This window comes from Ciona intestinalis, chromosome 2 (genome assembly GCF_000224145.3).
Source record: "Ciona intestinalis chromosome 2, KH, whole genome shotgun sequence".
NCBI lineage: Eukaryota > Metazoa > Chordata > Ascidiacea > Phlebobranchia > Cionidae > Ciona > Ciona intestinalis.
In genome coordinates this window covers 6,991,960-7,019,171 of record NC_020167.2, presented here as the reverse complement: position 1 = coordinate 7,019,171, position 27,212 = coordinate 6,991,960, and the positions used below count along the sequence as shown (strand labels likewise).

At 38.1% G+C, this 27,212-nt stretch overlaps 2 protein-coding genes and 1 long non-coding RNA gene across 5 annotated transcripts in view; 1 reads left to right on the top strand and 2 right to left on the bottom strand.

The window, feature by feature from the left end:
- Window positions 1-293: 293 nt before the first annotated feature.
- On the bottom strand, window positions 294-2,217 carry LOC108951014. The gene is made up of 5 exons (XR_001975456.2): window positions 1,891-2,217; window positions 1,570-1,680; window positions 1,302-1,371; window positions 935-1,041; window positions 294-620 (listed from the first exon to the last, which is right to left on the bottom strand). It is a non-coding gene; the product is annotated as an uncharacterized LOC108951014 (long non-coding RNA).
- Window positions 2,218-3,389: 1,172 nt separating this feature from the next.
- LOC100184098 (transmembrane and TPR repeat-containing protein 2) overlaps window positions 3,390-27,212 on the bottom strand; it is a 25,723-nt gene continuing 1,900 nt past the window's right edge. Inside the window, exons 1-14 of one of the 2 annotated variants that reach the window (XM_009859565.3) lie at window positions 25,583-25,870; window positions 20,792-20,929; window positions 20,595-20,734; window positions 20,422-20,514; window positions 19,338-20,020; window positions 17,917-18,382; window positions 17,628-17,838; window positions 17,248-17,355; window positions 16,925-17,068; window positions 15,544-15,691; window positions 5,062-5,263; window positions 4,499-4,702; window positions 4,106-4,290; window positions 3,390-3,666 (exon numbers count right to left, since the gene is read on the bottom strand). In XM_009859565.3, coding sequence (XP_009857867.2) covers window positions 3,502-3,666; window positions 4,106-4,290; window positions 4,499-4,702; window positions 5,062-5,263; window positions 15,544-15,691; window positions 16,925-17,068; window positions 17,248-17,355; window positions 17,628-17,838; window positions 17,917-18,382; window positions 19,338-20,020; window positions 20,422-20,514; window positions 20,595-20,734; window positions 20,792-20,929; window positions 25,583-25,671 — 2,976 coding nt within the window. In that variant the 5' untranslated portion in view covers window positions 25,672-25,870 and the 3' untranslated portion in view covers window positions 3,390-3,501. Of the gene's footprint in view, window positions 3,667-4,105; window positions 4,291-4,498; window positions 4,703-5,061; window positions 5,264-15,543; window positions 15,692-16,924; window positions 17,069-17,247; window positions 17,356-17,627; window positions 17,839-17,916; window positions 18,383-19,337; window positions 20,021-20,421; window positions 20,515-20,594; window positions 20,735-20,791; window positions 20,930-25,582; window positions 25,871-27,212 lie in introns of those variants that run through there. The other variant, XM_026840727.1, reaches the window with a different exon arrangement.
- LOC108951010 lies at window positions 6,899-15,550 on the top strand. Of its 2 annotated transcripts, XM_018817372.2 has the most exons (8): window positions 6,901-7,743; window positions 7,801-7,979; window positions 8,349-8,512; window positions 9,540-9,631; window positions 10,881-11,025; window positions 12,326-12,603; window positions 12,799-12,942; window positions 13,173-15,550. In XM_018817372.2, the coding sequence occupies exons 1-8, from the start codon at window positions 7,635-7,637 to the stop codon at window positions 15,158-15,160; spliced, it is 3,099 nt and encodes a 1,032-aa protein (XP_018672917.1). In that variant the 5' UTR covers window positions 6,901-7,634; the 3' UTR covers window positions 15,161-15,550. The 2 variants fall into 2 exon arrangements, with proteins under 2 accessions (XP_026696527.1, XP_018672917.1); XM_026840726.1 differs by having other exon boundaries at window positions 6,899-7,979.

Below are 27,212 nucleotides of genomic sequence, written 5' to 3'. Positions count from 1 at the left end.
CCTAGTCGCAGGTTTGGCGCCTAATTGTTTTGCAGTTGGAACCCACCAGCTTTCGCTGACCGGACTTTTAACCAACCGGCGTGTAAGGGTTTACGCAAACCAGGACGGTCTGCTGTATAGGCCTGGGTGCAATGACACGTGTTGTGTCGGCCCGGTGCAGTGTCCCAGTTCTGTCTAACTTTACTTCCTAACAGCGATCCCTAGTTATAGCGATGTCACTTCTATCTATCTGATGCCGACTGTCCGGCCTTGCTGGTAAGTGACACCAGGAGTATGGGTTAAAGTTGGGGAAATCTGACCTGCGCGCACCGTTCTTATGCAGGTTGTTTACACACACATACACACATAAAGAAATAAAACCCAAGATTCCCAACCACGTTACATTACTAACGTGTACAAAGGTGGACTTTAATCATTTGATCTCCTTATACTTCTCCACCCCCCACCACACACAGTGTACCACATGCACGCTCAATTTTAAACAAGCATTCAATAAATATAAGGGACTTTTTATGCTACAGCTCACTTAAGTTAGTATTTACATCGACTAAGAATAAATCTTAGTCTTGGCATGCTATGGCTCCATCTTCGTTCTTGAGCTTTTCGTTCATGTCTATTTTCTGTAGGAATAATAAAACGTAAGATTTGTTGCCTATTCCGCTGTTTTATAACAAGTACAAAAAATAAAGTTAATTACCACAGTAACGTAAGAATTTGTATATTTGCGCAATCTTGTCTTAATATAAGATTATAATATATCTTTAAGTGTAAACATATATGTATAATGTGATTTTTGTATTTCAATATTGTAAGCGCATATTTAACACAATAAATGCATTAGTGTGAACACAAAAACGCATTTTGCTTTTAAATCGTTCAAAGATTCAGTAACTTGCGAAATAAAATTAAGCCTATAGTGAAACGTGGTTTATACCTTCGTCGATTCCTTCCGCGCAGTTCTTTCGTTTCGCGTAATATTCTTCCATCATTATTTGCTCATAGAACCAGCCAAGTTACGTCATGTAAAGCGTGGCGTCATATCTGTGACATAAAATTTAAAGTTGAAAGATTTTGTATTGTAAGCACATCATACATTAGTATGTTGGGGTAAGATGGCCCAGGTTTTCATTCTCAAAGAATATTTACAGAATTAAATAACTGCATATTAATGCGATTTTTAATTCATTTTTTTTTTCTGACAAAAACCGGATTGGAAATATGGAATATTAGGAGCTACAGGTATCAATGGAATTGAAATCATTTTATTCGCGGACCTTAAAATAGCAGCTAAAAGTACTCACCCACTCATCATGGTTCACATGCGTTGGTTCTATGAAGCACTTCATAGTTGTTCCTGCTTTGAACATACTTCTGTAATAGTAAAAGTAACGTTAATATAACCCAATGTTTCCATCATGTTTTAATTAAAAACAGAGTTAAATATGAGGTAACTCCTCGGTAAGCGAGAGTCGTAATAGGAGAATGGAAAACGTGTCTCTTCCTACCACATCCTACTATAACAATACACACACAAATTATATACGAATGTTAATATATATTTGCACTTACCGGTTACGCAGGTCAACTGTGCGGGAACGAACTTGTAGGTATGTCGTTTCGAAGTTAGTATATCTTTCTCCGTGTATAGTGGATTGAAGTGTTACATCAAAAAAGTGAAAACTAAAAAAGTGAAAAACATTTAATAAGCGTAGTTTAAAATATATAGATACAAACATATATAAAACATTACTGTATTATGCTTTGACTTTGAGTCGCGTCATCTATATTATATAACGAACAAAATGTTTAATATAATACGAGCTACGAGCAATTTAATGCCTATATTTTGCGAAAGATAGGACTCGGTTTTATAATGAAATACAAACTCACTTTTAACGTTGCCAACCCAAAGTTGCATCGACGGCTGCCACTCCAGGCATCTTGATTTGTGAGCGAGATAGCATGGATGTGATTTGAACACATGACTTTGGTCTGTATTGTTCGTGCAAATTCAAATAGTTCGAACATTTAAACAATTTATTTCGATATTAGTTGGCTGTAAACAGATGTTAATTATTAATTTAACAAAACATAATGCTCATATATAGCAAACACTAAAGCAATCCATTATCATAATCTATAGCTGCCCTCACTTAACCACATTATAACTTCCAATTTCTTGTTCCAAAATGGCAAACTAAATGAATGGCCGCGACCCAAAACTCACTTGCGCAAAAAATAAAAAAACGTGTTTACTTGGAAAACTGGTAGCTGATTGGTTAATTTATAGGAGTGACGTCAAAAATTCGCGACGTATAACAATGCTAAATTGTAATTCGCGCGAGTTCCTAGGGCCAGTGATGCCTTTAAAAATATGAGTTTTTTAGTTTCCAGATAGGATTTGATAAGCAGTAACTTAGTATTAAGTAACACTGAAATCTATTTATAGTAACAGCGTTTTGTGAAGATTGCAGCAATAGTTAAATTGACGGAATTCCTGCGACGTGTGTGAACACGTAGTAAACATTTAAGTTACAATATAATACAGTTGTAGTTATTCGCGTTACAGACTCTACGAAACGTATTCTATGATGTTACCAAACTTTTATTTAACGTCACTTTATTAATAACGTAAACTTGAGTCATAAACTTGTTAACAAATATACTTCATGTCACTTTAATGTATCATCATGCACTGTATAGTATCTCCGTTGAACAATAGAATAACTGATATAGGGTATGTATACCAAGTCTTAAATACACGTATAGTAGGATGGGGGAAGTTGGGACACCTTTTCATTCTATTTTCTCGTCCCATTTAGTAGTAAACAAAGAACATTTAACCAAATAATCAACCGTAGCGCTCATGACTTTCATAGACCGTTGTTAATTGTTTAAAACACGATCAGATGTTAAGATATTATGTGCGAATGGTGTCCCATCTCCCCCCTATATACCTTACTATGTATTGTATTATACTCAAAATACTGCAGGTAGTACGCTAACTATGGCTTATCGCCCATTTGAAACGAATTCTTATTCAATTCCTATTCAAATCACGATCTTTAACTTTGCTAATACGTTCAGACTGTGTGAATAATAATGTAAGTCTGTATTAGACATCCCATCAGTGACCACTGGGTGGAAGCAGATACTGTCAGACGAAAAAGGATCCACACAGAAAAAACACTTTTAACGGAGAATATACGTTTTATTTCACTATTGCACTTTGTATACAATTAGGTCTGATAAGATTTAGAGAAGAAACGAGAAACAAAATTAAAAAGACAAAACTTTATCAACATAATTAAAAACTGCGAATTCATGTTATATTTGTAAATTTGTACGTTTGAAGTTCGTCATAGAATTGGAAATTATTTGCTCAATAACGACTACAGTGAAAAACAATTGATACATAATTACTTAACCAATCCAAGATTGGTAACAACAGCACCATGAACTTTAATTGATTAAATTGGACTAATTTATAAACGTTTGTTTTCATCGCTTCTTGGTATTTAAACTTGCGTCTAATTTTTCAAGGTTTTCGAGCACAAGTGGATCCATAGGTTTTAAACTCAGGGCTTGCGTGTAAGACTTCCTGGCTTCAGAGAGCTTTCCTTGAAGATGTAGAATGGCACCGAGATTCATGTGAGAGGACGCCAGCTGCAAAAAAAGGAAAGAAAAATTTAGAGCTAAAAAAATTTGAAATTTAAGATTTGATGACGTTCGAAAATAGATTATACTTATGAAGTGATTATTCTGATATTTTCACACCAAGTAGCTTTCTGCAGGTTTATCATAACATTTGTGTAAAACTTAAAACCCACATATAAATGATGAAACCCACATATAAATGATGTGTGTTTATGTTTACCAGGAGAGAAGTGTTTTTTTATTATTTTTATTTTACAAACTTAAATTATTATAAGCATAGAAATTATATGTGAACTTATCAAATGCAAAAATACTTTCCAAATCCCTAGTTTTTATTGCTTTTCAGAAGAAGCGCGTCAATTTAAGATCAATTACATATTTCTAGATGTAAAACTGTTTATTGCATTTGCTGGTTGCTACTTATTTAAATCTAATGAATATCAATTACCTTCGGTTTTACTTTCACGGCCAATCTGTAATATCTCTCAGACGTGCTGTAAGATTTTGCGTGCCTGTGGGCGCTTGCGGCGGCAAAGAGCAGCTCGTAATCCGGTGTGCCTTCAGTGACCTCAATGGCTTTATCAAGTAGCTTACTGGCTTCTGTATACATTCCTCTATTTATATGTAGCCGACCTGGAAACGGTGCAAAAATAGAGTGTTGCGTTATTTAGGTACAACCCTTTTTAGGTCTCCTAATCGAGATCTAAAAATATGCCATAGCTATTGATTAAAAATCGAAATTCCGTTTACCACCGACGTCTTTATTGACCGGTATTTTAAATATAGACTATTGGGATAAACTAAGCTGACTAAAACATGTGAAACGTAAAAACAAACTTACTGTAATGTTGATATGACACTGGGTTACTTGGCTCCATTTGAATTGCGTTCTTGTACAATTTCTCGGCGTGAGAGATTTTTCCAACTTTTTCTAGAAGTCGGGCGTAAGTTAAATGTGACGGCACGTGATCTGGTTTCTCAGCCAATGAGAGCTTAAAACTTCGTTCTGCTTCTTCGATTCTACCCAACTGGTACAGCGACTGACCTGAAGATCATAGATCAAATTGATTGACAGTTTATCTTGACATTTTTTAAACATTATATGGTACTTATAGTAGGCTGGGGGAGATGGGACATATTTAGCACCAAATATACAATTATTTTGATCGAGTTTTAAACAATTAACAACGGTCGATGAGAGTCATAAGGATACAGTATTAATAATCCTTTAAAGGTATTTTATTATTACTAAATAGGACGAGAAAATAGAATAAAAAGGTCTCCCATCTCCCCCACCCTACTAAATATCGTAAGACATTCAATGGCAATTGGGGTAAAGTGACCATTTGTAGGATAAGTGAAAACAATGTTAAATAATACAGTTGCAGGGAAAAATCTGGTTACCTAACATGTTTAGAATGCTATGGTATTTATAGTGGGTTGCTTTCCGCCCGATCGCTTTCTGATAGGCTGAAACTGCCGCCACGTGGTTCCCTTCTTCCGCCAATAAGCATCCGAGGTTGTACAAAGCGGAAATCTGCGCATGCGCATGGCTTCGTGGATCCTTGAGGCCCCGGTCGTCCAACTTTGCAGTTTCTCTGTATACCTGCATACATAGTAAGGGTAATTCACTAATGTAAAGTACAATGCAGCCGTCGATATGCTGCAAGGGATTAGCTGCACTTGCATATATCTAGTGACATGTAATCATATTGAAACGTCGCAACCGCACTTTACGCATAAATAATTGAATAAAATCCCTTAAAAACAGTTTTAATGTAAAGAACTGGAGATCAGTACCTTGTGTTATTATAAAACAAAAACACTAAAATATACAAATATGACTCGTGAGTTTAAAACAAACTGTTGCTTTCAGCGCAAATCTCCCAATACGCCTTATTATTCAACCTAAAATAGAAAGACTGTTGACATCATGTCTTACAAAAAGACGTCGAAATAAGTATTCTGGGTTGTATTGACTAAAGGCGGCTAGTTAAATAAAACTAAACAATGAAGCCTAATGTATGAAAAGAAATATTGGAATTTTGTTGTTGTTAAAATCAATTTCATTCCCAGCACTTAATGGTGACCTTTACTAAACAAGGCATTCTGCGGGTTGATAAACAAACACGCCAGTGTGCTACTTTATTCTAATTAGACTTCCAAACGCGCGCGTACTACATTAACCCCGCTAAATATTTAAAATGGGTGCGAACGCAAGGGTTGCTACAGTTCTAGCTTCTTTTTAAAGTCTAATGCTAAACACGGCTGCAGCTTATTACAGTAAGGTACGCCGGTTATTAGAACACGTGAATTATTGAAGCGGGTCGCGTAACCCTCAGCGTCGAGTTCATTATGGACACATGAAAAGGTGACTCTATACTTGTTATTAATGCATGTTATTATTGCATGCGGTTGGACAATGGATCACATTAAGCGAAAAGATTAGAGCAGGCAGAAAATAAGGACAAACAAAAGAAGGTATTTAAATTGTGTGAGAACTAATTAATGACGTACATTCATCACAAATGAGCGATTTTTAACAAGGTTGACCTTGGTCATTGTTTGTACTGAGGTAGTTTACGGTTGGTGGCCAAACGTTAATCAGCGTTATTTTAAAGAAGAAGTAAAAATTTGGTTACGTCATTCGTAGTGTACGCATCACAGGTAACTTTTAAACTAGAGATAAAGTTTTCTTGCGCGCAAACAGAACGTCACACAAGACATTAGTCAAAGTGGTCAAATACGATCTCTGTTTGACCATATTGTTACATAGGTGAGCGGAGATGATTAAGGTTTGCAATGTAGGAAGATTGAACTGCCAGCTTAATAATGAAAAAATAATTAAGAAAATTAAGAATTAAGTGCATAAGTCTAAATTCCTTTATGTTACAATTGAGGGATTAACATTAATATATAAGGTTGAGTCAAGGGCTCTGCGGTCCCTCTTTATCGTTGCGCATACATAGATTAAACCACACTAATAATTCAAGTCATTCAAAAGTAATCGATTCAATGGGTATACGAACGTCAGTATACGGCGGGAGGAAAAAATACAAGTCGCTGTTTTCTTGCAGAGACCGAGATGCGAGTCTCAATGTACGATGCGCTCGTACCGTACTTACCGTTGAATATTGGCTGTATTACTGGTATACCGTGTGCGTGTGAAAATTTAGCAGTGTCCGTAAAATGGTGTTGTTAGAAAGACTTAGAGTTGAAATTGAAGGAACGTTAATCCTCTGAAGCGAAAGTTTCTGGTGACCCGCAGATAATTGCGTTTCCCGGCTCGGAAAAGGAATAAAAAATTTATGAGTGGGCTCGTGGTCGTGTTTAACTTATAAACAGGACATGTTACAGTGAAATACGGGTCTGTCAATACCCACGTGGGGGACAGGTGGACGGAGGGTTTACGTTTGTTTGTTTCGGTCAGTTTAAATCACCAATGTTTATTTAAAGTCTATTAGTGGCTGGACATGCAGCAACACACATCAAGCATGCGGTTGACGCTGGGTGAAGTTTTTTTTTTCTTACGTGTGGCGTCTTTGTGGTAATAACATATATTGACAGAGAATCCGAGTTCATTTGTCGGTAGTTATTAGACATCTTGCGTCCCGAGGTCTCGTGCCAAGAAAAAAGTCGTAGCCACTCGGCGTAACGTAACATTCGATAATTAATATTTAATTTGGAAATCATATATGGATTTTGGAAACTCGGACGAGCGATGAACTTGAAAAGTTCGAGATTTGGGCTTTACAAAGGCAGAAGAAGTGTTTCAGATAAGATACTTGAAGTTGTAATAATAATCCCTTGTCCCCTTGTTGGTTATAGGAATTGCTATATTAGGTGTACTAGGAAAAAATGATTTTCTCGTTTTAAGGACGCACCTGAGACATTCGAAACTCTTTCAAATATTCAAGCACGCTCTTGAAAAATACGATGACAAACGTAAGTAGCCAGTTGCGCTTAACCTGAACCCGATGATGGACGTAAATGGAAACCAGTCAGACGTTTCGGCAACTGGCCGCAATGCAGAAGCGGCAACGAACTTAACTAACTGGCAAAATGGCACAGAATCCGAAATAGAAGGTTTGTCATCATGCGGGGTGTTGTTTATAATATCTGTTAACGCGTCTTTCATCGCAGATATCCCCGGGGAATGGATGGTCCTGCTCGGTTTGGTGGTGGGCGTCTTTATAGTAGTGTTGGGGTTTTTCGGGAATGGCGTAACAATCGCAGCTTATCACAGAAACAGAAAACTACAAACTTCGTTTAATCATCTCATTACAAATCTATGCGCAGTGGATCTCACATTCTCAGTCGTGGTATGAAAAAAATAATTAAAATAAGTATTGTTTTGAACGACTAACCGCTCTTAATTAGCGCTTGGATAACGATTCGTGCGCGGTTTGTTTAATCACTCTAACGTGACGTCACAGAAGCCGCGCGCTTTCGCACGATCCCACCAGGTTATATCATAAGCCATAGTTTATAATATACCAGTTGTAACACAGGTCACCAGAGGTTATACAATCTATATTCACGTAATTGTGAAGCAACTGTGTTTACACGTACACAACATTATCTGATTGTTGACTGAAGTTGTTTTACAAAATACCGAACCGAAACAAATATTTTACAGCAACAGAATAATAAATGCGATTTTACCAACATAATATTGAATTCTTTTGTAGGCCCTCCCGCTGATTTTGCCTCTGATTTCGGCCCACAGGGATATATACCCACGGGAGGTTTGCACTTTTGTGGCGTTCGTTTACTACAGCTTAATGTCGTCATCAGTAATCAACCTGGTGTGCATTGCCATCAACCGATATATTGGTATAGTTCATTCGTCCAGGTGAGGTTTGGAACATTTTCATCAAAACCATGAGTTCTATATTTGTACCAAATTTGGCAGCAGGCCCATAGGGGTTAGGGTATATAAGATAAAACTTGCTGCATTTGGATGAAAATTTATACTAGAGTGTTCGTAAATAGCGCCCTTTATTTTCCCTATGTTATAAAAACCCAGTTGTTTTAAATGATACAGTAGAGTGGGTGAAGATGGGACACCCTTTTCATTCTATTTTCCCAACCTATTTGGTAGTAAACAAAGAGCATTTAAAGAACGAAAAAACGTATTCTAACGCCTTTCATAGACAACTATATTTAAAACACGATCAGAATATTTGATTATTATGTGCTAAATGTGTCCCGTTTTCCCCACCGTACTGTACTACTTAGTTTTTTCTTAATTGATGTTTTATAAAAAAACAATTAGCAATTACATGTAATCGCTTGAATTATTTATAACGTTTAAGCGTATTGTGTCAAGTTAGGAATATACATTTCCACGCGCGAATGTCAACAGTTCTTTATACGGAACTGTTGACATACCGAAAGAAAGTAAGAGACGTAGAAGTATTGATGCCTGCCACACATTAAATATTTACTCTGATAAGCACGTCGCAACCCGGGTAGCAAAACCCGTTCTTTTTTTCGCTCGAGATGTCCATTAACCGAGGGGAACATGCAATTTAGCTTTGGATACGAGTAAAAGCAAAATACATAATTCATACGCGCAAGTCGGCACTTTTATCAGCGATTTGATACGATAGTGAGCATCGTAAACATTCGGGTTTGCGATTCGTTTTGAGAACCGCAAAATTTTGGGCGAGTTCTGGGAGTAAAAAAAATTGCCAGAAACCCGACACATGAATAGCCGGCGAAAAAGGGCAAAAAATAATAATTCTTTATAGGTATAAAACACGATTTTACAGGTCATGCGCAAACTGAATCGCATAACTAGCTAACTAAAAATGTTACTAATTAGCTGTTTCAAGACTTTTACCCAATGATCATTGGATCATATTTTAATGTTACAGATACAGAGTCCTATTTGCTAAAGACATGATTAAATGGTGGCTGCTTGGGATCTGGCTTTCAGCGCCGGCGTTGTATCTTCCCTTCGTATTAAGTAAGTATGACATATATTGGTGATATAGTAGGGTGGGGTAAGATGAACACCTTAAGCATATAATATTCAAACATCCTGATCGTGTTTTAAACAATTAACCATGGTATATGGGTGTCGTGAGGATACTGTTTATAATTCTTTCAATGTTCTTTGTTTACTATCAAATGGGTCGGGAAAAAGAATGCAAAAGTGTCCCATCTTCCCTCACCCCACTAAAAGTTACCAGAAGTTTGCGATGCATAAAGTAATGAATAATGTAAAGACATAAACACAGTGTCATAACCGCGACGCAGCAATTTACGGAAACTAGTAATTTTTCTTGGCAAAAATGACTTACAATTAACTTTAAGCTAAAGTCTAGGGTAAAGTACTTAAAGCTATAGTTGGATAAATGTTGTGTTCGGCTTGTGGATATTTTTATCGCCATGCGAGTCGTTTGTTGAAGTAAAACGACAAATTTAAGCCTAATCTGCGGTTTCAGTTTCCTTGGTACCCCTGACTTCAATTTGTTTTAAAATTGGACAATAAAGTTCTCCCACGGTCTAGGGCATTTACTAGATCCGCCTCATGACGTAAAAGAAGCAAATGACATGCACAAAGGTCAGACAATTTCTCCTAATCAAGACTTAACAACAACACGTTAAACGATTTGGAAGAATGCAAAATAATTTGAAATTCCATTTGGTTCTTTTTTTAACAAAACCTGAATCGATTGGTGTTTAGAGACCTGGCATGGCGAAGCGTTTGAAATTAGAAAAACATTTTAGCCCGGCGTTGATTACAAAAAATAATCCGAAAATGCATTGGATTTTATGCCACGCAAACAGGTGTTGGCGGCAACTGAAGCACGTATGCAAATCCGTGTTACGTCATATTGAACCACCATGCATGGTTATGGCAGGGGAATCGATTTTTAATTGAAAGGAATAAATCGAAACAGATAAAATTCATTTTCCGTTATTCGGAGATTATCTGGAATCATTTGCATTATACACCATCCATGTTCAATAATCCACAAAGGTGTTAGATCGGAGTTTTTTTCATAACCAAGATAATACAAAATTGTTCCCTATGTGGTAATAGCAAGCAACCTCGGTGATATTCGCGCGTTATCTTGACACAGCGACCGCTTACTTCCTTAAGGAAAAGCCACCACCCCAACAAGTAGATTTTAGAACCCGCAGCGTCAACGAATATAGTTTGCGGAAGCAATCAGTAGCATCTAGTAAATTGCTCCTCTGATTTTCAGCCGATACGTTCGTCTGGAGGTCTTCCAGCTACAGATGCGCGTTATCAACAAGCCACTTCGGCTCCAAAGTGCTCAAACTTTATCAAATAGTCATCAACGTTGTTCTACAGTTCGTGCCCACAGTTGCCCTTATTGGACTTTACAGGTACGTAATAAAACTTTCGAGAAAAACAAAAAGCCCTGCTTGATATATAGTACTGTGGTGGAAGATGGAACAAATATCCTAATGGTGTTTTAAACAATTAACAACGGTCTGTGGCAGTCGTGAGGATGTATGGTTATATAATTCTTTAAATGCTCTTTTTTTTAACTACCAAATTTAAAGAAAAAATAAAATAAAAAGCTGTCCCATCTTTCGCCACCTAACTTTATACTTCAACTTTAAATCTATATGTTGATGCTTATATGTTTGGAGTTGGCGGGTGACATATATTGATATATTTCATGTAATGATTAAATGTCATGTTTACCCCTTGCATTGACACGATGAAAGCATCCATTGCATTATATGATCATATTTATTATCAATATATGTATTAATGTACATAGAAACTGCCACATGCGCACAATGGTTGACCGACCTTACCCAATATTGTTTGACAAAAATCGATAATGATTTCAAAACTTAATTCATAAAGTATCGACCCGAGAAAAAAAACACTATATAGTACTGTGGGGTGAGATGGGACAACTTGAGCACACATTATCCAAATATTGAACGCGTTTTAAATAATTAACAATGGTCTATACGAGAGTCGTGAGGATACGGTTTTATAATTCTTTAAATGTTCTTAGTTTGCTACAAAATAGGCGGAATAATATAATGAAAAGTGTTCTTTCCCCCCCTCCCTATTGTACTTTGTTTTAAAACCATGCTGTTTAAAGGTCCGCTTGTCTACGTAGCAAGTGGTCATTCGCCTTTTATATCCATACACGTATTTCTTAAGTGCCCCCTTTTTGGCATGACTCAAAATATTCCAATGCAGTTTGAATTAAAATTCGATTTGAATCAATTTTTCATTTCCCTCATTGAATTTAATGGAAGAATAAATTAAATATTCGCAAATTCTGACAGCGACTTTAATTTTTCGCTCGAAATAGAACGTTATTGAATTTTACTTTGCATGTGTAGTAGGTTTAGAAATTTGCTGGCGTAAAAGGAACATTTTGTACGTAATGCTGGCGTTGAAATGACAACGTAGGCAAGCGCTGTTGGTTTTTAATAACATATTGAAAATCAGGTTGGCATGTTTCGTGTAAAATTCTATGCCAAGTTATTTTCCGCTGACGTTGCCTGTCCCTGGCTATATTAATAATTCATAATAGTGAAGAACGATGAGTTTAGGAGGTCCGGGTAAGTTTGCAGACAACATAAGATCCTTAGGAGGTTTGAACATGTACTTGTCACGAGCATAGTATATGTAACTTTATATTTATTTCTGAAGGGCGATTTTATGTAAGGTGAAGAAATGCCGAAGAACAGTGGAAAAGTACCCGGCACCAGTATCTGCATCGCCCTCTTGCGTGGAAAAAGACGAAAATACCCGAGCCGCTATGCGTCGTCGTGGCAGTATGACACACGCCCCCGTTTATGGCAGTCACAACCAAATCTGCAGTAGTCCAGTGGAACAAAATAACGCAGTTTGCATGAACTACCTGCAAGTGCCTTTGAGTCAACAAGGTTCGCTAAGTGGTCGACGGAACAGTCTAAACTTTGATCGAGGTAAGCAAGAACGTATAAGTTTCCACTGCCAACTTGGTAAATTTCTTTTGGCAGTTTTTTTTGTAAAGATCGACAAAAAAGTATAACTTTCTTTTTGCCAGACCAAAGACAATCTTTGACTGAATCATTCTGTTTAAAGATAAATGAATTCGACAGAGTTCACAAGGCAAATTAAATCCCAATTGGTGTACATAGGTGGACGGCGTTTGTCATCGCCCTCCTCAAAGGTCCCCATTGTCACCCAGTCGTCTCCCGATCTTTTATCAGATGACGAAAGCAAGCACAGCATGGGTAGCATACGAAGCGAAACGGAAACTATTCGACGTAAAAGCTGGGGAGGTGAGAAAATGAAACATTTAAACCAAACAAATGTCTGAAGTATGGATGGCAGACGAAACGTCGAAAATACGTTAGATTTTGATACCAGATGAGCCGTTAAAAGATGTTTTACATTATGCCTGGTAGCAGAAGTAATATATAAGTATGTTTTGTCTACCAGAAAAATATTACAAAAAGAATTTGTTTTAGTTTATTGATTCCAAGGCAACAACATGTTATTGTTTTAACAGACGAACCACACTCGGGTCAGGACGAAAACTTCAGTTACTCTAGCGAAGCAAGAAGATTATCATTTCGGTCCTCCAGAGGAATTACCATTTTATCCACGATTGAATCGGAACCAAACTCCAAGTCAGAACCAACCGATGACGTCACACTTGAAATCGCTCGTGACGTCATGAAACGAAAGACTTCCCGGCAAGGATCGTCGGAGAAAGACGGATCAAAAACATCGGAGTCATCAAATAAAGAAGTGGCACATGAGAATATGAACGAGATGGATGAAAACACGAAGCTGAATCTTTCCCAACTCATTCCGAAGCTAAAGTTGGCTTGTTCAAATAATCAGGTCCGGAGGCAGCCATCCATAATACAAGAGTCCCCGGAAGAGGAGGAGAGGGAAGAGCAAGAAGAAAAAGCGGAGAAGAGGAGACTCGTAAGGCAAGTTTCAGTAATAAAAAAGGAATGTAACGACTCCGAGTGCAACGTTAGTACCTCAAAGGATGTGAGATGTATTGAAACAACACTTGAGGTGCCTGAAGAGGACGAACTAGTCAAACCTGATATTTTATCACTGGAAACAAACAATGATAATAATCTGGAAGCAACTGAAGGCAAAATACTTGAAGAAGAGAGAAAAAAAGATGAAGCAGGTGCGAAATGTGAAACATGCACCCTAAAGAGTGGTGTCGCCATTGGAAACAACGTTACATCACCACAAAAACGGGCCACCAATATCAAAAGAATTGTAATACCCGTCTCTAAACGAAAAGCCACTCGGACGGTAAGCAATGTAGAAAGGAATAAGACCAGCAGGGTAGAGTTCCAGAAACGAAGGGCGAAATCTGATACTTGGTTGAATCCAAGACAGTCGTGGAAGAGGTATTGCTCTCAGCATAAAGTTAAACAAGACATTGAGATTGTTATTGAACATGTAACAACTGATGATGCAAACCCACAGTACTGTTCGGAACCTAATGCAAATAATAATACCGCATCACCAAAGAAAATAGAAGAAACTAACGTTTCGGATGCGGTAAAGAAACAAGATTGCTGCAAATGTTTTCTGAATAAAATACTTCGAAACAGTAAGAGAAGGAAAAGTAAAGATGCCGACGAACAGTTTGTGGAACCAAATATATCACCAAAGAATGTTAAAGAAACAGACAACTTTCCAGTCACGCCTGAACCTATGAAACGAGACAGTAGCAACACACAAAGAGTAGATACGACTGATTTCTTAAAGGTAGAAAGCCCAACGTCGCCCACTGGCGGCTACAAGTCCGGTTTTCCGCGACTTGCTGAAAGTAAAGTCGTGCCTGAAACAAGTGAGGTGTTTACTGAAGATCGTTTCTCATCTGTGCATAGCCGGCTGTACAGGTATTCATATGCAGCAGAAGAGTCTTGTTTGTCAAGGCAGGGTTCGTTTTCAAGCTGCGTACAAGGCCACACTACAAGAAGAATGGGATTGGAAAGAGTTGCTTCAAGGGAACTGATGAACGGGTCGAATGGGAAAGATAGCGGAAAGGGTCGAAGTCTTCAACGTAATAGAACCCTGTATTTTAGTCGAAAGAAATCGCTGCTTTCGTCCATTCACAGCAACTGCTCAAACGAAAGTCGACGTCGGCGCAGACGGAGAGATGCAGAGCGCCATCTAGCGTACAGCGGTCTCGTCATTTGCTTAGGGTTCGCTGTATGTGTTCTCCCAACTTCCATAATCGGTGTCATTCAGTCAAGCTTCGGCATTCGAGTCTCAGCCACAATTAAGTTCGGTGTTGCAGTTCTATCTTGGATACATTGTATTTTGAACCCGTTGTTGTACGGGTTCCTGAACCCGCAGTACCGGGTCGAGTTCCGGCGGATGTTCCGTGACGTCACATGTAGAGGGAGGAAACGTCACGTGGCAAGATCTTTAATCTCGGTAAACAAATCCAGTAAATCTTGGCACCCTGCTTCGTGGTGGGAGCGTCGTAGCAGCAGACAAAGTGACATTTTATAACAAATATTCGCTGCTTAAAGTTTTCGTTTCTTTTTGATTTTTTAATTAGGGTGTAAACTTTGTCATCGTTCCTGCTTATGTTGACATTCCTTATCGTTGAGATTTGCGCCAAACTATTTACTGTCAGTGTTTGTTTAACTATTTTATTGTTTATTTATTATGTACCTATTTATTAAACTTACAGTAATGAAAAGGTCAATTTTATTGTTAGACTCTTCGTGCTGGTTCTCTATAAATTCCCCTAAACTAGAAGAAAGTTTTCTAAATAACGCGCGTTTTACCTTCTTCAATTAATATCACATATCCAGTTCAAAATAACTATACAAGGTGGAATACCAACATACAATTTAATTAATCGAACTACAATATAACAATTTACTCACTGTTTTCGCTTCTTGGTTTCTGCCAAGCTGGGACAATACGACACCAAGATTCAGTCTCGCTAGCGCCAGCTGTGGGCGATATGAAATGGCATCTCTATAACTTCGTTCTGCTTGTAGGAGTCGGCCAGTGTCTTGGTACAGCAACGCCCTAATTCAGAGATTGGAATTTGTTGCAAGTGTGTAAGTTATAGGAATAAACATTGCAATGTAACAGCCTTTCATAACTTAGGATAAATTTCCTCGTCTTCCGGGGCAAATATGCTATTAACTAGTTGTCATTAGCAAGTCACATTAAATACACGCTGTAATTTGTTACTCTCGTTTTTTTAATAAATAAGAACCATTTTATATATTGGGGGTAAATCCGATATTCATCTTCGTTAAAAAAGTAAAACACCACTGCATTGTAGCACCATTAACAACTTACAAAATGTAAAAAAACACAAGCTCAATATACGAACTGCCGAACCCTGTTGATTCTATGCTAGGACGCTGAGAACCAAAAGCGGGAAGTATAAAGTATAAACTAGATTGGAACGCGCAGTGTTTGGGGATCTGTAGAAATCCGATACAACCGACAACACAGTTATTCGCTCAAGCTGAAACCCTCTACGAGTTCGAATTGTTTAACCATTCAAGAACTTCGTTCCCGTGGTGACGTAACAAGGGTTGATTGTGATGTAAACATCAGTCATAGGGCTCGCAATGTTCGTTCCGGTTTCCAAGTTGATTTATACGAAACCCAGCATGTTATGTTGAGTTTAAACAAAAACCTATTTTTATTGGTTTTCTAATTGTGCTACCCTTCATCGCTAGATGTCGCGAAAGATCATGCGTGGATTGTATTTTTAAATTAGTTTTAAATTATCCGCTCCATTAAAAACCACATCGCTGCCAATTCGTCGGATCTTTATAACCTCACCGTTCGCAACCAGCATGTACGTAAGATCCGCTACTACCTTTCCATAACTGTCGACCGCATTTCCCAACGCCCTCGACACATGCCAGATTTCTCTTTTATGTGGGGACACAAGGCAGACGCTTTATGAACCTTTTAAACGGCGCATCTGGAAAGTTAGAGATCAAACGCTAACCGAACTCCCGGTTAAAACTACGAAAGCAGTTTTGATATAACATTTTCCAGACTCACTTTTCTTACCAAACACAAAATGGTCTGTATGAACTTTAAAAGCTTTAGTTTATATCGATCTAAATTAACACTTTCCCCAATAACACTTTTTCTTCACACTAAGTGAAACAGAAGGCACGCAGTCTGCCAATGGTGACATTGCATTTAACAACAACGTACATATACAGTAGGGGGAGGGAAGACGGGACACCTATATAACACATGATATTTGCTAAGGTTCACAATACTCACAGATTATAATGAACGTCCGCCATATTTGATCTATGACGTAATGCAGTGACGTAAGCAACCTCTGCTTGGTCTAGCTTCTGCTGGTTACGTAACACGTTACCAAGGTTACCATAGGCCTTTGCTGGATTTGTTGAAACTCCGGAGCTGTGTAGGGAAGTTTACGTTAGAAACGAAACACAAAATTTTAAATAAAGGCAGAAAATCACAATGCTTATAGAACCACGAAAATGTATTTGTGGTAAAAGACAAAACGCTGATTATGTCGTACATCGATGTTTAAAGAAACAAGAAGTAAGTTAATATTTAAAGAGACATAAATATACCTGTAAAGATTAAACTCGTTTCTCCAATCTTTGTTTCTGGTGAATGTTTTTAATGAGTAACTTACAAGCAAACAACAGGCTAACGACCAAAACATAACTGATCTGTTCCTGGTAAAAACAAATAAGGTAAGTACAAACGGATCTACTTGTTATGTAAAAATATAAAGTAGGGTGGGGAAAGACGGGACACCTCTAGCAGATAGAATACAAATATCCTGAATGTGTTTCAAACAGTTATTAACGGTATATGATGAGGATATGGTTTTATAATTCCTTAAGTTTTCTTTGTTTACTACCAAATGGGACAAGCAAATATAATGCAAAGGTGTCCCATCTTCCCCCATTCTACTATATATTTATTTGTTAGCGTAAAGTTTTACCTGGAAAGTTTTGATTTGTAAATGGAACGACAGTGACTGGAGAGAGATAAAAGAAAAAACGCTCCTTCTGTGATGAGGATGCAAATCCCGATGCTCGGGAGGTAGAGGACTCGTTCCGCCACCACAAATCCCACATAGAAGAAGAGGTTAGATGCCGGGAGGAGTGAGAGGAAGAGTAGGAGAAACCCCAGGAGGAGAGACGAAAGGCGATCTGTGATTGGATAAAAAAATGTAGTAAGTTACGTAATAGTAAACGATACAGATTCATATTTTGGCGAATAAATATTACCTCGATGGTAAGGTTTCGTTTCATACGACTGTGAGTAGAAATAGTCCTGAGATTCAGGTTCATTTGATGAACTTGGGGAAACTTTGTGGTTTAAATCTCGATGACGAAGTTTTGTCCATAGCCGATAACTCAATGTTATCGAAATTGCATAAAATGTAACAGTCTGAAGGTTTCTCTGGTCCAGCCAGTCTTCTATAAGCTGTATTGATCCCATGCTCCAATCAAAGCTAAGCGTGGTTGGTACAAGCAACATTTTTACATTGAAGAACATCAGATAGGAAAATGTGAGCGCACGACATCGAAAACTCTCGCTTGCCGCCGCGGGGTTATCACTTGTCGAAAACCCGGGAGAAATGTCGCCACCGCCCGATAACCAAACGGGTAGCGAAAGTCGCAGAATCATCGAGACAAGAAAGATGATTGCCAAGCTCCACACGCGACGTCGAAGTGTTTTATACATCGGATCCTGATTGCAAAATGAATGCAAAAAAGTAAAAAAAAATATAGTTTAAAGGAAAAAAATCAAACTATATATGAACCGTGGAAAAGTTTATCAATTTACGCTACAATAAGGTATGTTAATCGTATTGAAAGAGATGCATTTGTTTCAATTCGCTAAACGCATCAATGCGCTATAGGGCAGTCACCCGAAATCAAAGAGAATGTGCGATACAAATTTCACAATGATTCGACCACTGATCATTTATAAAGCATTGGCCGGAGCATGAGTGCGAGTGATTTAAAGAAGCATATAGTTTTTCTTGCAATTTTGTTTGATCTAGCAAACATTCAATTTACAGAAACTCAATTGGGTTAAAAAGGTTTTAGTGAATAAGGGGCAATTGTACCGAGAATGGGACATTCTTTGTATATTGCGTGATTTCGCTGCATTCTATAAGTGATCTGTCATCTCAGCGTACAAAAAAAAACAATCCTAAAACAAAGCGTTGAAACTATACGATTTTCATGCTTAATTGATCAATGTCACTTACGACCTATATAGTTGACTTAGTTCTCATTTAAAAAGCCGTAAACTGAGAATGAAACGTGGTGATTTATAGACAACCCGCTGAGATTTTTATAAACCTCTTGGACCGGTAGATTCAATCAGCATTGTAGAAGGCAGTTAAAATAAGATTTACACTGTTTATGTAGATTTTGCCAAGCTGAAGTGATAAGTCTCGATTTTATATTATAGTAGGGTTTAAATATAGTAGGGTAAAGGGTTGGTAAGCTGAGACACCACTTCATTCTATTTACTCGTCCCATTTGGTAGTAAACATTCAAAGAATTATAAAACCATAACCTCACGACTCCCATAAAGCGTTGTTAATTGTTAAAGACGCGATCGCGATGTTTGGATAATATGTGCTAAGGTGTCCCATCTTAGCCCACAGTACAAAAAATTGGAAACTTCTTACCCGCCCAAATAAAGCCGAAAGCGCACTGGTAATTCCGAGACGATGACGAATCCATACGTCATATGCGATACACAGTGGGAGAGTGACGTAGCCTTGCTCTTTAGATAGAAGGGCACACGCGGAGAGGAAAATTAAAGCCGAATATAAAAAGCAAAATTTCTTGAAACTGGTTTGAAGCGGAACAATGGCAGGATAATGGATATCTGAGTTCTCTGCATGCTGTCGCTGCAAAGGAAGGTTTATACCACTGTCCGCTGACAGTTTTCGTCTTCTGCGTAAACTGCATGACACCGTAGGCAATCCCATGTTCGAAATACCCCCCGAGTTAAGTTCTGCTGCGGTAACACTGCTCGTTTCTGAGCTGGCAACACTGCAGCTTGCGCTGGAGGAATCGGTGACGTATCCAGGATCCACAGACTTGTCCATTGTATGTATTTTGTTGGAACATGCGTCGTTTTTTAACCCCGTAAACTTAAATTCTTCGACATAGTAATTATCAACAAAAGTTTCAAACTTCTCTTGTCCTTTATACGCAGTTGATTTTCGACGTTTGCTTCTTGATTTCTTCTTGGGTTCTCGACCTTCCTTTACCAAAGTTCCCGGAGTGTATGAAACTTTTTGATGAATAACTGAAGTGTTGCTTCTTTCGTGAGACTCAACTACACATGCGTATATCCACAGTGCTACAAAAACAAGGTTAAAAGCTTATGTGATGTATAAAGTTAAACGTATTTTGTAAATTTATAAAGTTGAATGTACAATTTTGTGGGGTAAAATGGGACACTTTTGGCACATAGTATCTGAATGATCTGATCGTGTTTAAACAATTAACAGCGGTCTATGGGAGTCGTAAGCAAATGGTTTTAAAATTCTTTAAATATTCTTTGTTTACTACTAAATGGGACGAGAAAACAGAATGAAAAGATGTCCCATCTACCCCACCCTACTATATAAAGTTAAACGTATAATATTTGTACAAAGTTGAAGTATGTTATCGTCCAGAGTGTTTTCTCGTTTGACCTTACCTTATTTAATGCGACGTTACATGCTTTACTACAAAATAACAGTTTTGTAAAAATTATACCTGATAAAGTGAACAAAGTTGCAAGAACGTCAGCTCGTCCGACAACTCCTGCTACCGCCTCCGTGTGGACAGGATGGAGCGAAAACATAAGACCTGCAGAAAAATCATTTAGTATGTTATTTACGATTTGCAAAATTTTTGGTATACAGTTACTTAAATTGGGTCTTGCCTACCTGCCAGCATTGACATTTGTGAAGTAAAATTTAGGACGATTTTAATAACGTGACAAAACAGCATTGTGACGACACAGTGAAGAAGGACGTTGGTCACGTGGTAGGGTCCGGGACTCAATCCAAAAAGACAGTGATTCAATCTACAAAAAGAGGATATTAGGAAAGGCAACGGTACAACACCATACGGTGCAACTTACCGAAACGTTAAAGTGGTTAATGGACGATACGATCTATGGCTACCGGTATGTGTTAAGGGGGTTCCCCAGAAATCGTTTTTGAAGATATTCGCGATCGGCGAGGCTTGGGTAACATCTGGATTGTTTACGATCGCTTTTCTGAAATAAAAAATAAAAAATAAGGAGTTTTATCATCCACATACAGTTATAGGAGAAAAATACACAATCAGAGAAATTGTTATCAAAGGAGATTATATAATAACATAGCAACATGACATACACGTATACCCAGGTAAATAATGAAGTTTCAACTAGTGGTCACATCACATTGGTGGTTAGAACGTAATACTATAGATAAACACTTTAACGCGTAGATCAAGCTTGGAATTAGCGCCATTTTGCCAGAGATTTTCTTCGGTTGATACATTTCTCACATAAACCTAAGCCCAAGTACAAACAACTTAGCACTCGGTTTGTGACGGTAGATCCTGGATTTTACTTTAGACATGGAGCACATTAGCCAGTCTAGGGTGGGAACGGTTTGTTTTGAATTGGGCCGTCGACTGGCAGAAGTAATTACGAAACTCAAGCTGGCGTTGAGTAGCAAAAACAACCGAATTCGCGTTTTTAAATTCATCCATCGATTTGAGGGTGTAGAGTGTAGACTGAAGGTTTTTGAACAAATAAACAAACTCCACGTGGAAGAAACTTGAACGTAAAGCGACCACCGACCGAGTTATACTTTGAGGCGCTCTACCCCAATTTTTGGCTATAAAAGTAACTCCGAACAAAAAGTTAACAAAAAAGATTCCCTCTCGTGGGTAAATGGCCAGCTAAATAAACGAATATTTCCAACTTCGTTCAACGACAATGGTCTCGTATGAGACCCTCGAAACAACCAAAACGTCTTGAGATACCGGTCGTGTACTTAGGTGGCAGTTATTAAAATCCAGTCGTTTTAGATTGTTATCTTGAGGTATAAGCAGTGTTGCCGAACCAATATTTCACAGCGCCGATAATATGGTCCCAGGTACTTTAAAATCGTGAACTATTCGGCAATACTGCTAAGTTGAAATAGCAGGTGATATCAAACCCCTCGTGAGTAGGGAAGTGAACACAAGTGCTTCGAGAGGCGCCTTATTCCTCGCTCAGTCAGTGTTAGCGATCGGGTGCCTGTCTTCTTCAATGCATCGTTGTGTCAACAATGCTACGCGAAGGGATTATTACGTCACAGATATGTGACGTGGCTAAGTGAAAATGGTCTGAAATCGTAGCCATCCAACATTTTAAATGGTCCGAAATTATTTAAAACGGTTCCGAGCAAAAATATTAAAAAAGTAACAGAAAGGGGGCTTAAATTCAGAGGTTCTAAACAATGCTAGAAAATCAATTCATGCTGTGATTCTATCGTTTTTTTTGGAGAAATTATGAGATTTATTTGTCGGGCATGACCCGTGTTTTTAAACGTTGGTGAAGCAGAACGCCATGGTCATTATCCGAGCTCCCATCTATCAATTATGTACGTCACAATGTCATTTGTGAAGGGGGCTTCATTCAGCACCCCGACACGCATCGGCGAATACGGCCTGGGAACATCAAGTGACGATGTATGCGCCAATGACGTATGACGTGATGACGTATGAGACCGTGGTAAAATTTACAAGTTTAATCTCAGAACAAATCCCTAAAAACAGAAAACGTCCGTTTTCATTTAACAGTATACACAATATTTGGGTAAAAATCAAGACATAATGCAAGATTGGTAAAAAAGGTTTTGCTTAGGGTTTTGACGCGTATTTACAATCAACTGTAATCATATTTCTGTCTTGTCGCTGTCTCAGAAAATATCGATTGTGGCAACTGCTCGATTTGAAAGGCGAGCGCAGAAATTGAAAGTTGTTTTGAAACGGGGCGGCTTAAAAGCGGATCCTTTGACACGGATGGCAGACAATGCTAATGTGGATGACATCAAAGCACCCGCACACTGTGTTTTCCATTTTGCTGCCAAAGATATTGCAAATTACGTTGGATAAAGCGCGTGTTGCGGCGAGTTAGAAGGCAATTTACGAGTCAATCTCTAAGCGGGAAAAGACCGCATACCATTTGGCGAAAAGTACTACCTTCGCGTGTATGATTCGAGTAAATGGCGTCTTTTGTTACTGCATAACATATTTTGAGATGGGTTTGATAAGAAGGTAACTTAATACGAAAATAGCGTTCGGTTTCGATGCGTGAGTGGATTATCGTGGTTTGCTGCGTTGTAGGCCGCGGCCGGACTCTCTTGGGATTTAAATCATTATAAATCTTGCCCGAAACTGAGCGCCACTTTTGCCGTGCGGTACAATAGGTTTATAGACGAGCCCAAATAAAGAAGCCGAAAATAGGAGCATCTGTTGCGTTCCATTAATGTCGGCGTTAAAATTTTATACCCTTTATAGTAAATTATAAACCAATTTGCGTTTTAATGTATCGATTGCCGTATGTATAACATAGCACGTATTTTAGCATATCACATTACGCGCTGCTTTCTCTAAAAAGCTCTAATCACTGCCGCGTATGCTTTCAGAATCGTTTAACCGTCCCACCGGATTTTTTAGGTGCGACACCGTGACAGTGGATCTTTGAGACCAGCTTGTCACTCTGTCCGCTTCGTGACACGCCTTATTTGTTTGAGCACGCCGAACCGGATGTTAATTTTTAGCGATGTAACAATCACGGGTGTTCCTATTATGCTGATACGATTAACTTCAGACCACTAAGGTGGGTGTGTAAAGGATTGAACTGCGACTACGCTATGTTGGTTTTGAAAGGAAAGTTACATTTAGAAAGGCTTGTCTGATACCGTGGATAGAACATGGTTCGTTTTAACAATGACATAAAAAAACGCGATGTAAATAAATTAGGTTGCTATTATGGTCGTGAAAACCAGTATGATAACAATATTGTCTTTTAAAATATTTGGTTCAAACTTGGACTGTTATATAGTAGGATGGGGGAAGATGGGACACCTTTGGCGCATAATATCCGAATATCCTGATCGTGTTTTAAACAGTTAACAACGGTCTATGGGAGTCTTGAGCATATAGTTTTATGATTCTTTGAAAGTTGCTTGTTTACTACCACATTGGACGAGAAAATTGAGTTAAAATTTGTCCCAACTTCCCCTACCCTACTATTTTATATTCGAGACCACTATATTCGAGTTATATTAGAATCGCAGCAAAACCAAATGACAAGACAAAAATGCACATATAACTTTTACACTACGTCGATAGGAATATGTGATTCAGTAATATTTACGCATTTTCAAAATTAAGGAACCTAAAAATGTCCAAGTGAATGATATTCCCGTATACGATGACGTCACCGTTTGCGTCGCCAAATTATAATGCACGGCAAGCAGCACACGATGGGACATGTTTAAAATACGTGAATCGATAAAATAGTAGGATATTTTTTTTTAGCTTTACTGTAAGTGGGGGTTATTTTTTGTGATTGAGTTAATTTTGTTCCAACCGAGTTTTTAAATACGAGACGCAGTTGTACAAAGTTTTAAAATTATTTTCCTTCCAATTAGAAAACTTTCATCGCTTTCTTGAATCTTAGTTTTTATTTCGTCATTATGACGTAAGAAACCTCGAGAATCGATTTCGAACTTGTGTCCCAGGGGATCGACGAGCGGCTTTCGTAAATCGATTAGATTTGCGATCAAAACTATATTCCACTTTACTGGGATTGTCGAGCCTTGTGCAGCGACCCTTATTAAAACCGTGTGTATTGTAATACCTATTCTAATTTCCACAGTGTGCCCTTAATTCTAAAACAATAGTTTTAAAGTGTTCTAAGCTTAGCCATGCGTGTTACTGTGTTTTTACAAATTAAAAACTGTTTGTCGCTCGCACCTGTCAAAAGATTTATATGATAAAAAGTCAACACAGACGATACGGTTTTTACATTTTGACAGGCTGGGTTCAATCCTTTACGCCTAAAATTGAACAGATGAGATGCTCGCAGTCGATAACAATGCTATACTGAAGCAGTAATTGATTTTGAGCGTGTTTATTTGTACACAGCGATCGCTTTGTACAGTGTATGCCTATAGGTGTGAATTCTTGAGATTAATACGCATGATTAGATAATTGGTATAAGCCACCGTTGCCACAAAAAAATGCAGATATTTTACATCAAACTTTTTAACGCTTTGACACCATTTTTAGGTTATGGTTAAACGATCAACGATTCGATTTCACAATCTATACGGATGAAATTGCGAATTCTAACCGCGAGATAACATTTTAAATCGAGTTGTCCTAAAAGTAGTTTGATCTGAAACCTCGCTTTCAGTTCAACACGAGCGAAACATTACAAGTGTCGTTCGCAACTATAAGTAACTCAATACCAAGCTTTGTTGTTGCGGCGGTTACAACACAGATCGCGGCTTTAATGGAAAGTGAGCCAAAACAAACATAACGTTCGGTTACCAGGATTCCTTTTAAAACAAAAACGGTTAATCCTATCTACACAACTTGACATCTAAGCAGCTGAGATACGGAAAATGGACAAACAGTTTACATATATGTATAGGCTATAAACTACATATAGTAGGGTGAGGAAGATGAGACATTGAATCATTTTATTTCCCGTTCAAATTGGTAGTAGGCAAAGAATATTCAAAGAATCATAAAACCGTATCCTCACGATTCTCATATAGACCGTTGTTAATTATTTAAAACACGATCAGATTATTTGAATGATATGTGGTAAAGGTTTTATTGTACTAAACGTTAAAGTATACATAACAACAACACTTACAGATCATCGTAGACAAAGTCGGCTTGAAAAGTGTTCCAATACACCAAAACGGCGCTAAGTCCACAAACAACTACTTCAGTAGGAATCATGGCTGATCCTGGCGATCGATGCAATAGTGACTGCTGAGATACGAGGCAAGAAACTTGCTTCAAGGATTTCTCAAGCGTGATTATTACTGATCACGGGAGCGCCGTGACCAGTTAGCTAGATACAGCTTGAACAACAACTTATCTTGAAGTCACGCTTGTTTTTAATAAAACGTTGACTTTTCTACTGAACACTATTTTAGCCTCTAGAAGAAAAAAATTCGCTGAAAATTTAGAGCAACTTATACACTGCCGCCAGCAACTACAATTATCTAAACTCCTACATATCAACTACAGAAGGGAAAACTCAAAAGAGACAACATCATAATTTCCTGCACGCAAACGATTACGTCTCTCACATTTGAAGCGCCTCAATCATTCGAGGCAGTCACTGTATGATTTTTTCTACGCTCGCTCGCTGCCCGTCTGGCCGGACGCACATTATTCGTTGATGGATAAGAAAGCTCGAGACACCCAGTTTGATGGACACTACTCACTTTCTTGCTTTGTAAAGTTTCAAGAAAAAGCGCAGCAGGAGGTTTTCGATTTATCGACGTCCGTGCTTTTGTTTCGTCGTATTTTACAATAACGCGAGTAATCGATATAATATGCATACTTATATTCGACCATTAATCAAAACGAGACCTAGAGACCTATCTAATTGAAGTCTAATCACCTAAGATCTTACATAACGTTCAAGATATTTCTTTTTATGTTTTATTAATAAGCATGTTTTGTTTTAACAACTGTTGCTTTACTATTACTACCCCTATTTTCGCGTTTATAAACTCTCCCGTTTATCGTTATCGTGACCGTAGAGACGAAATAAATTTTATTCATTTAAAATACGAAAATAAGGTTTTAAAACCTTCTCTATGCATTCGTTTAGATTTTCTGACTCCTTCAATTTATATAAACACATTACGGTCGCTATCGTTGACATTTCTCACGAAAAGGCGCAAGGGGCGAAATGGAAATCGTCCCAGTGGGAATCCTATAATCACTTCGTCTGGGAGAAACGCTGCTTCCTTCGTCACCTCACTGTTCCTTAACTTCCTTATACAATACTTTTCAACTAAAAGCGACATGATTTCTAATGTATGGTATGTATAGCAGGGTATGAAGAAATGGGACAACTTTTCATTCTATTTTCTTGTCTCATTTGGTAGTAAACAAAGAACATTTAAAGAATTATAAAACCTTATCCTCACGAATACCATATAGACCGTTGTTAATTGTCTAAAATACGATCGAGTTATTTATTTAGATATTATGTGCTAAAGGTGTCCTGTTTACCCCCGCCCCACTCTACATAAACCGATATAATAGTCCATCGTGCGATAGGACGTCTTTCTCGACATAACTATTTACTCCCTATCGCCACCGTGCGGTTTTAAAATATAGAAAAACTAAGCCACTGAATTCGGTAACGTGCTTGAATGTAACTTACTTTATCCTCGCGTGGCCGGAAAACGACAGCCTTTATCACACGGGTTTAACACCTCGTGCCAGCTTACGAGTTACCATGTATGTACCTTTGTGGG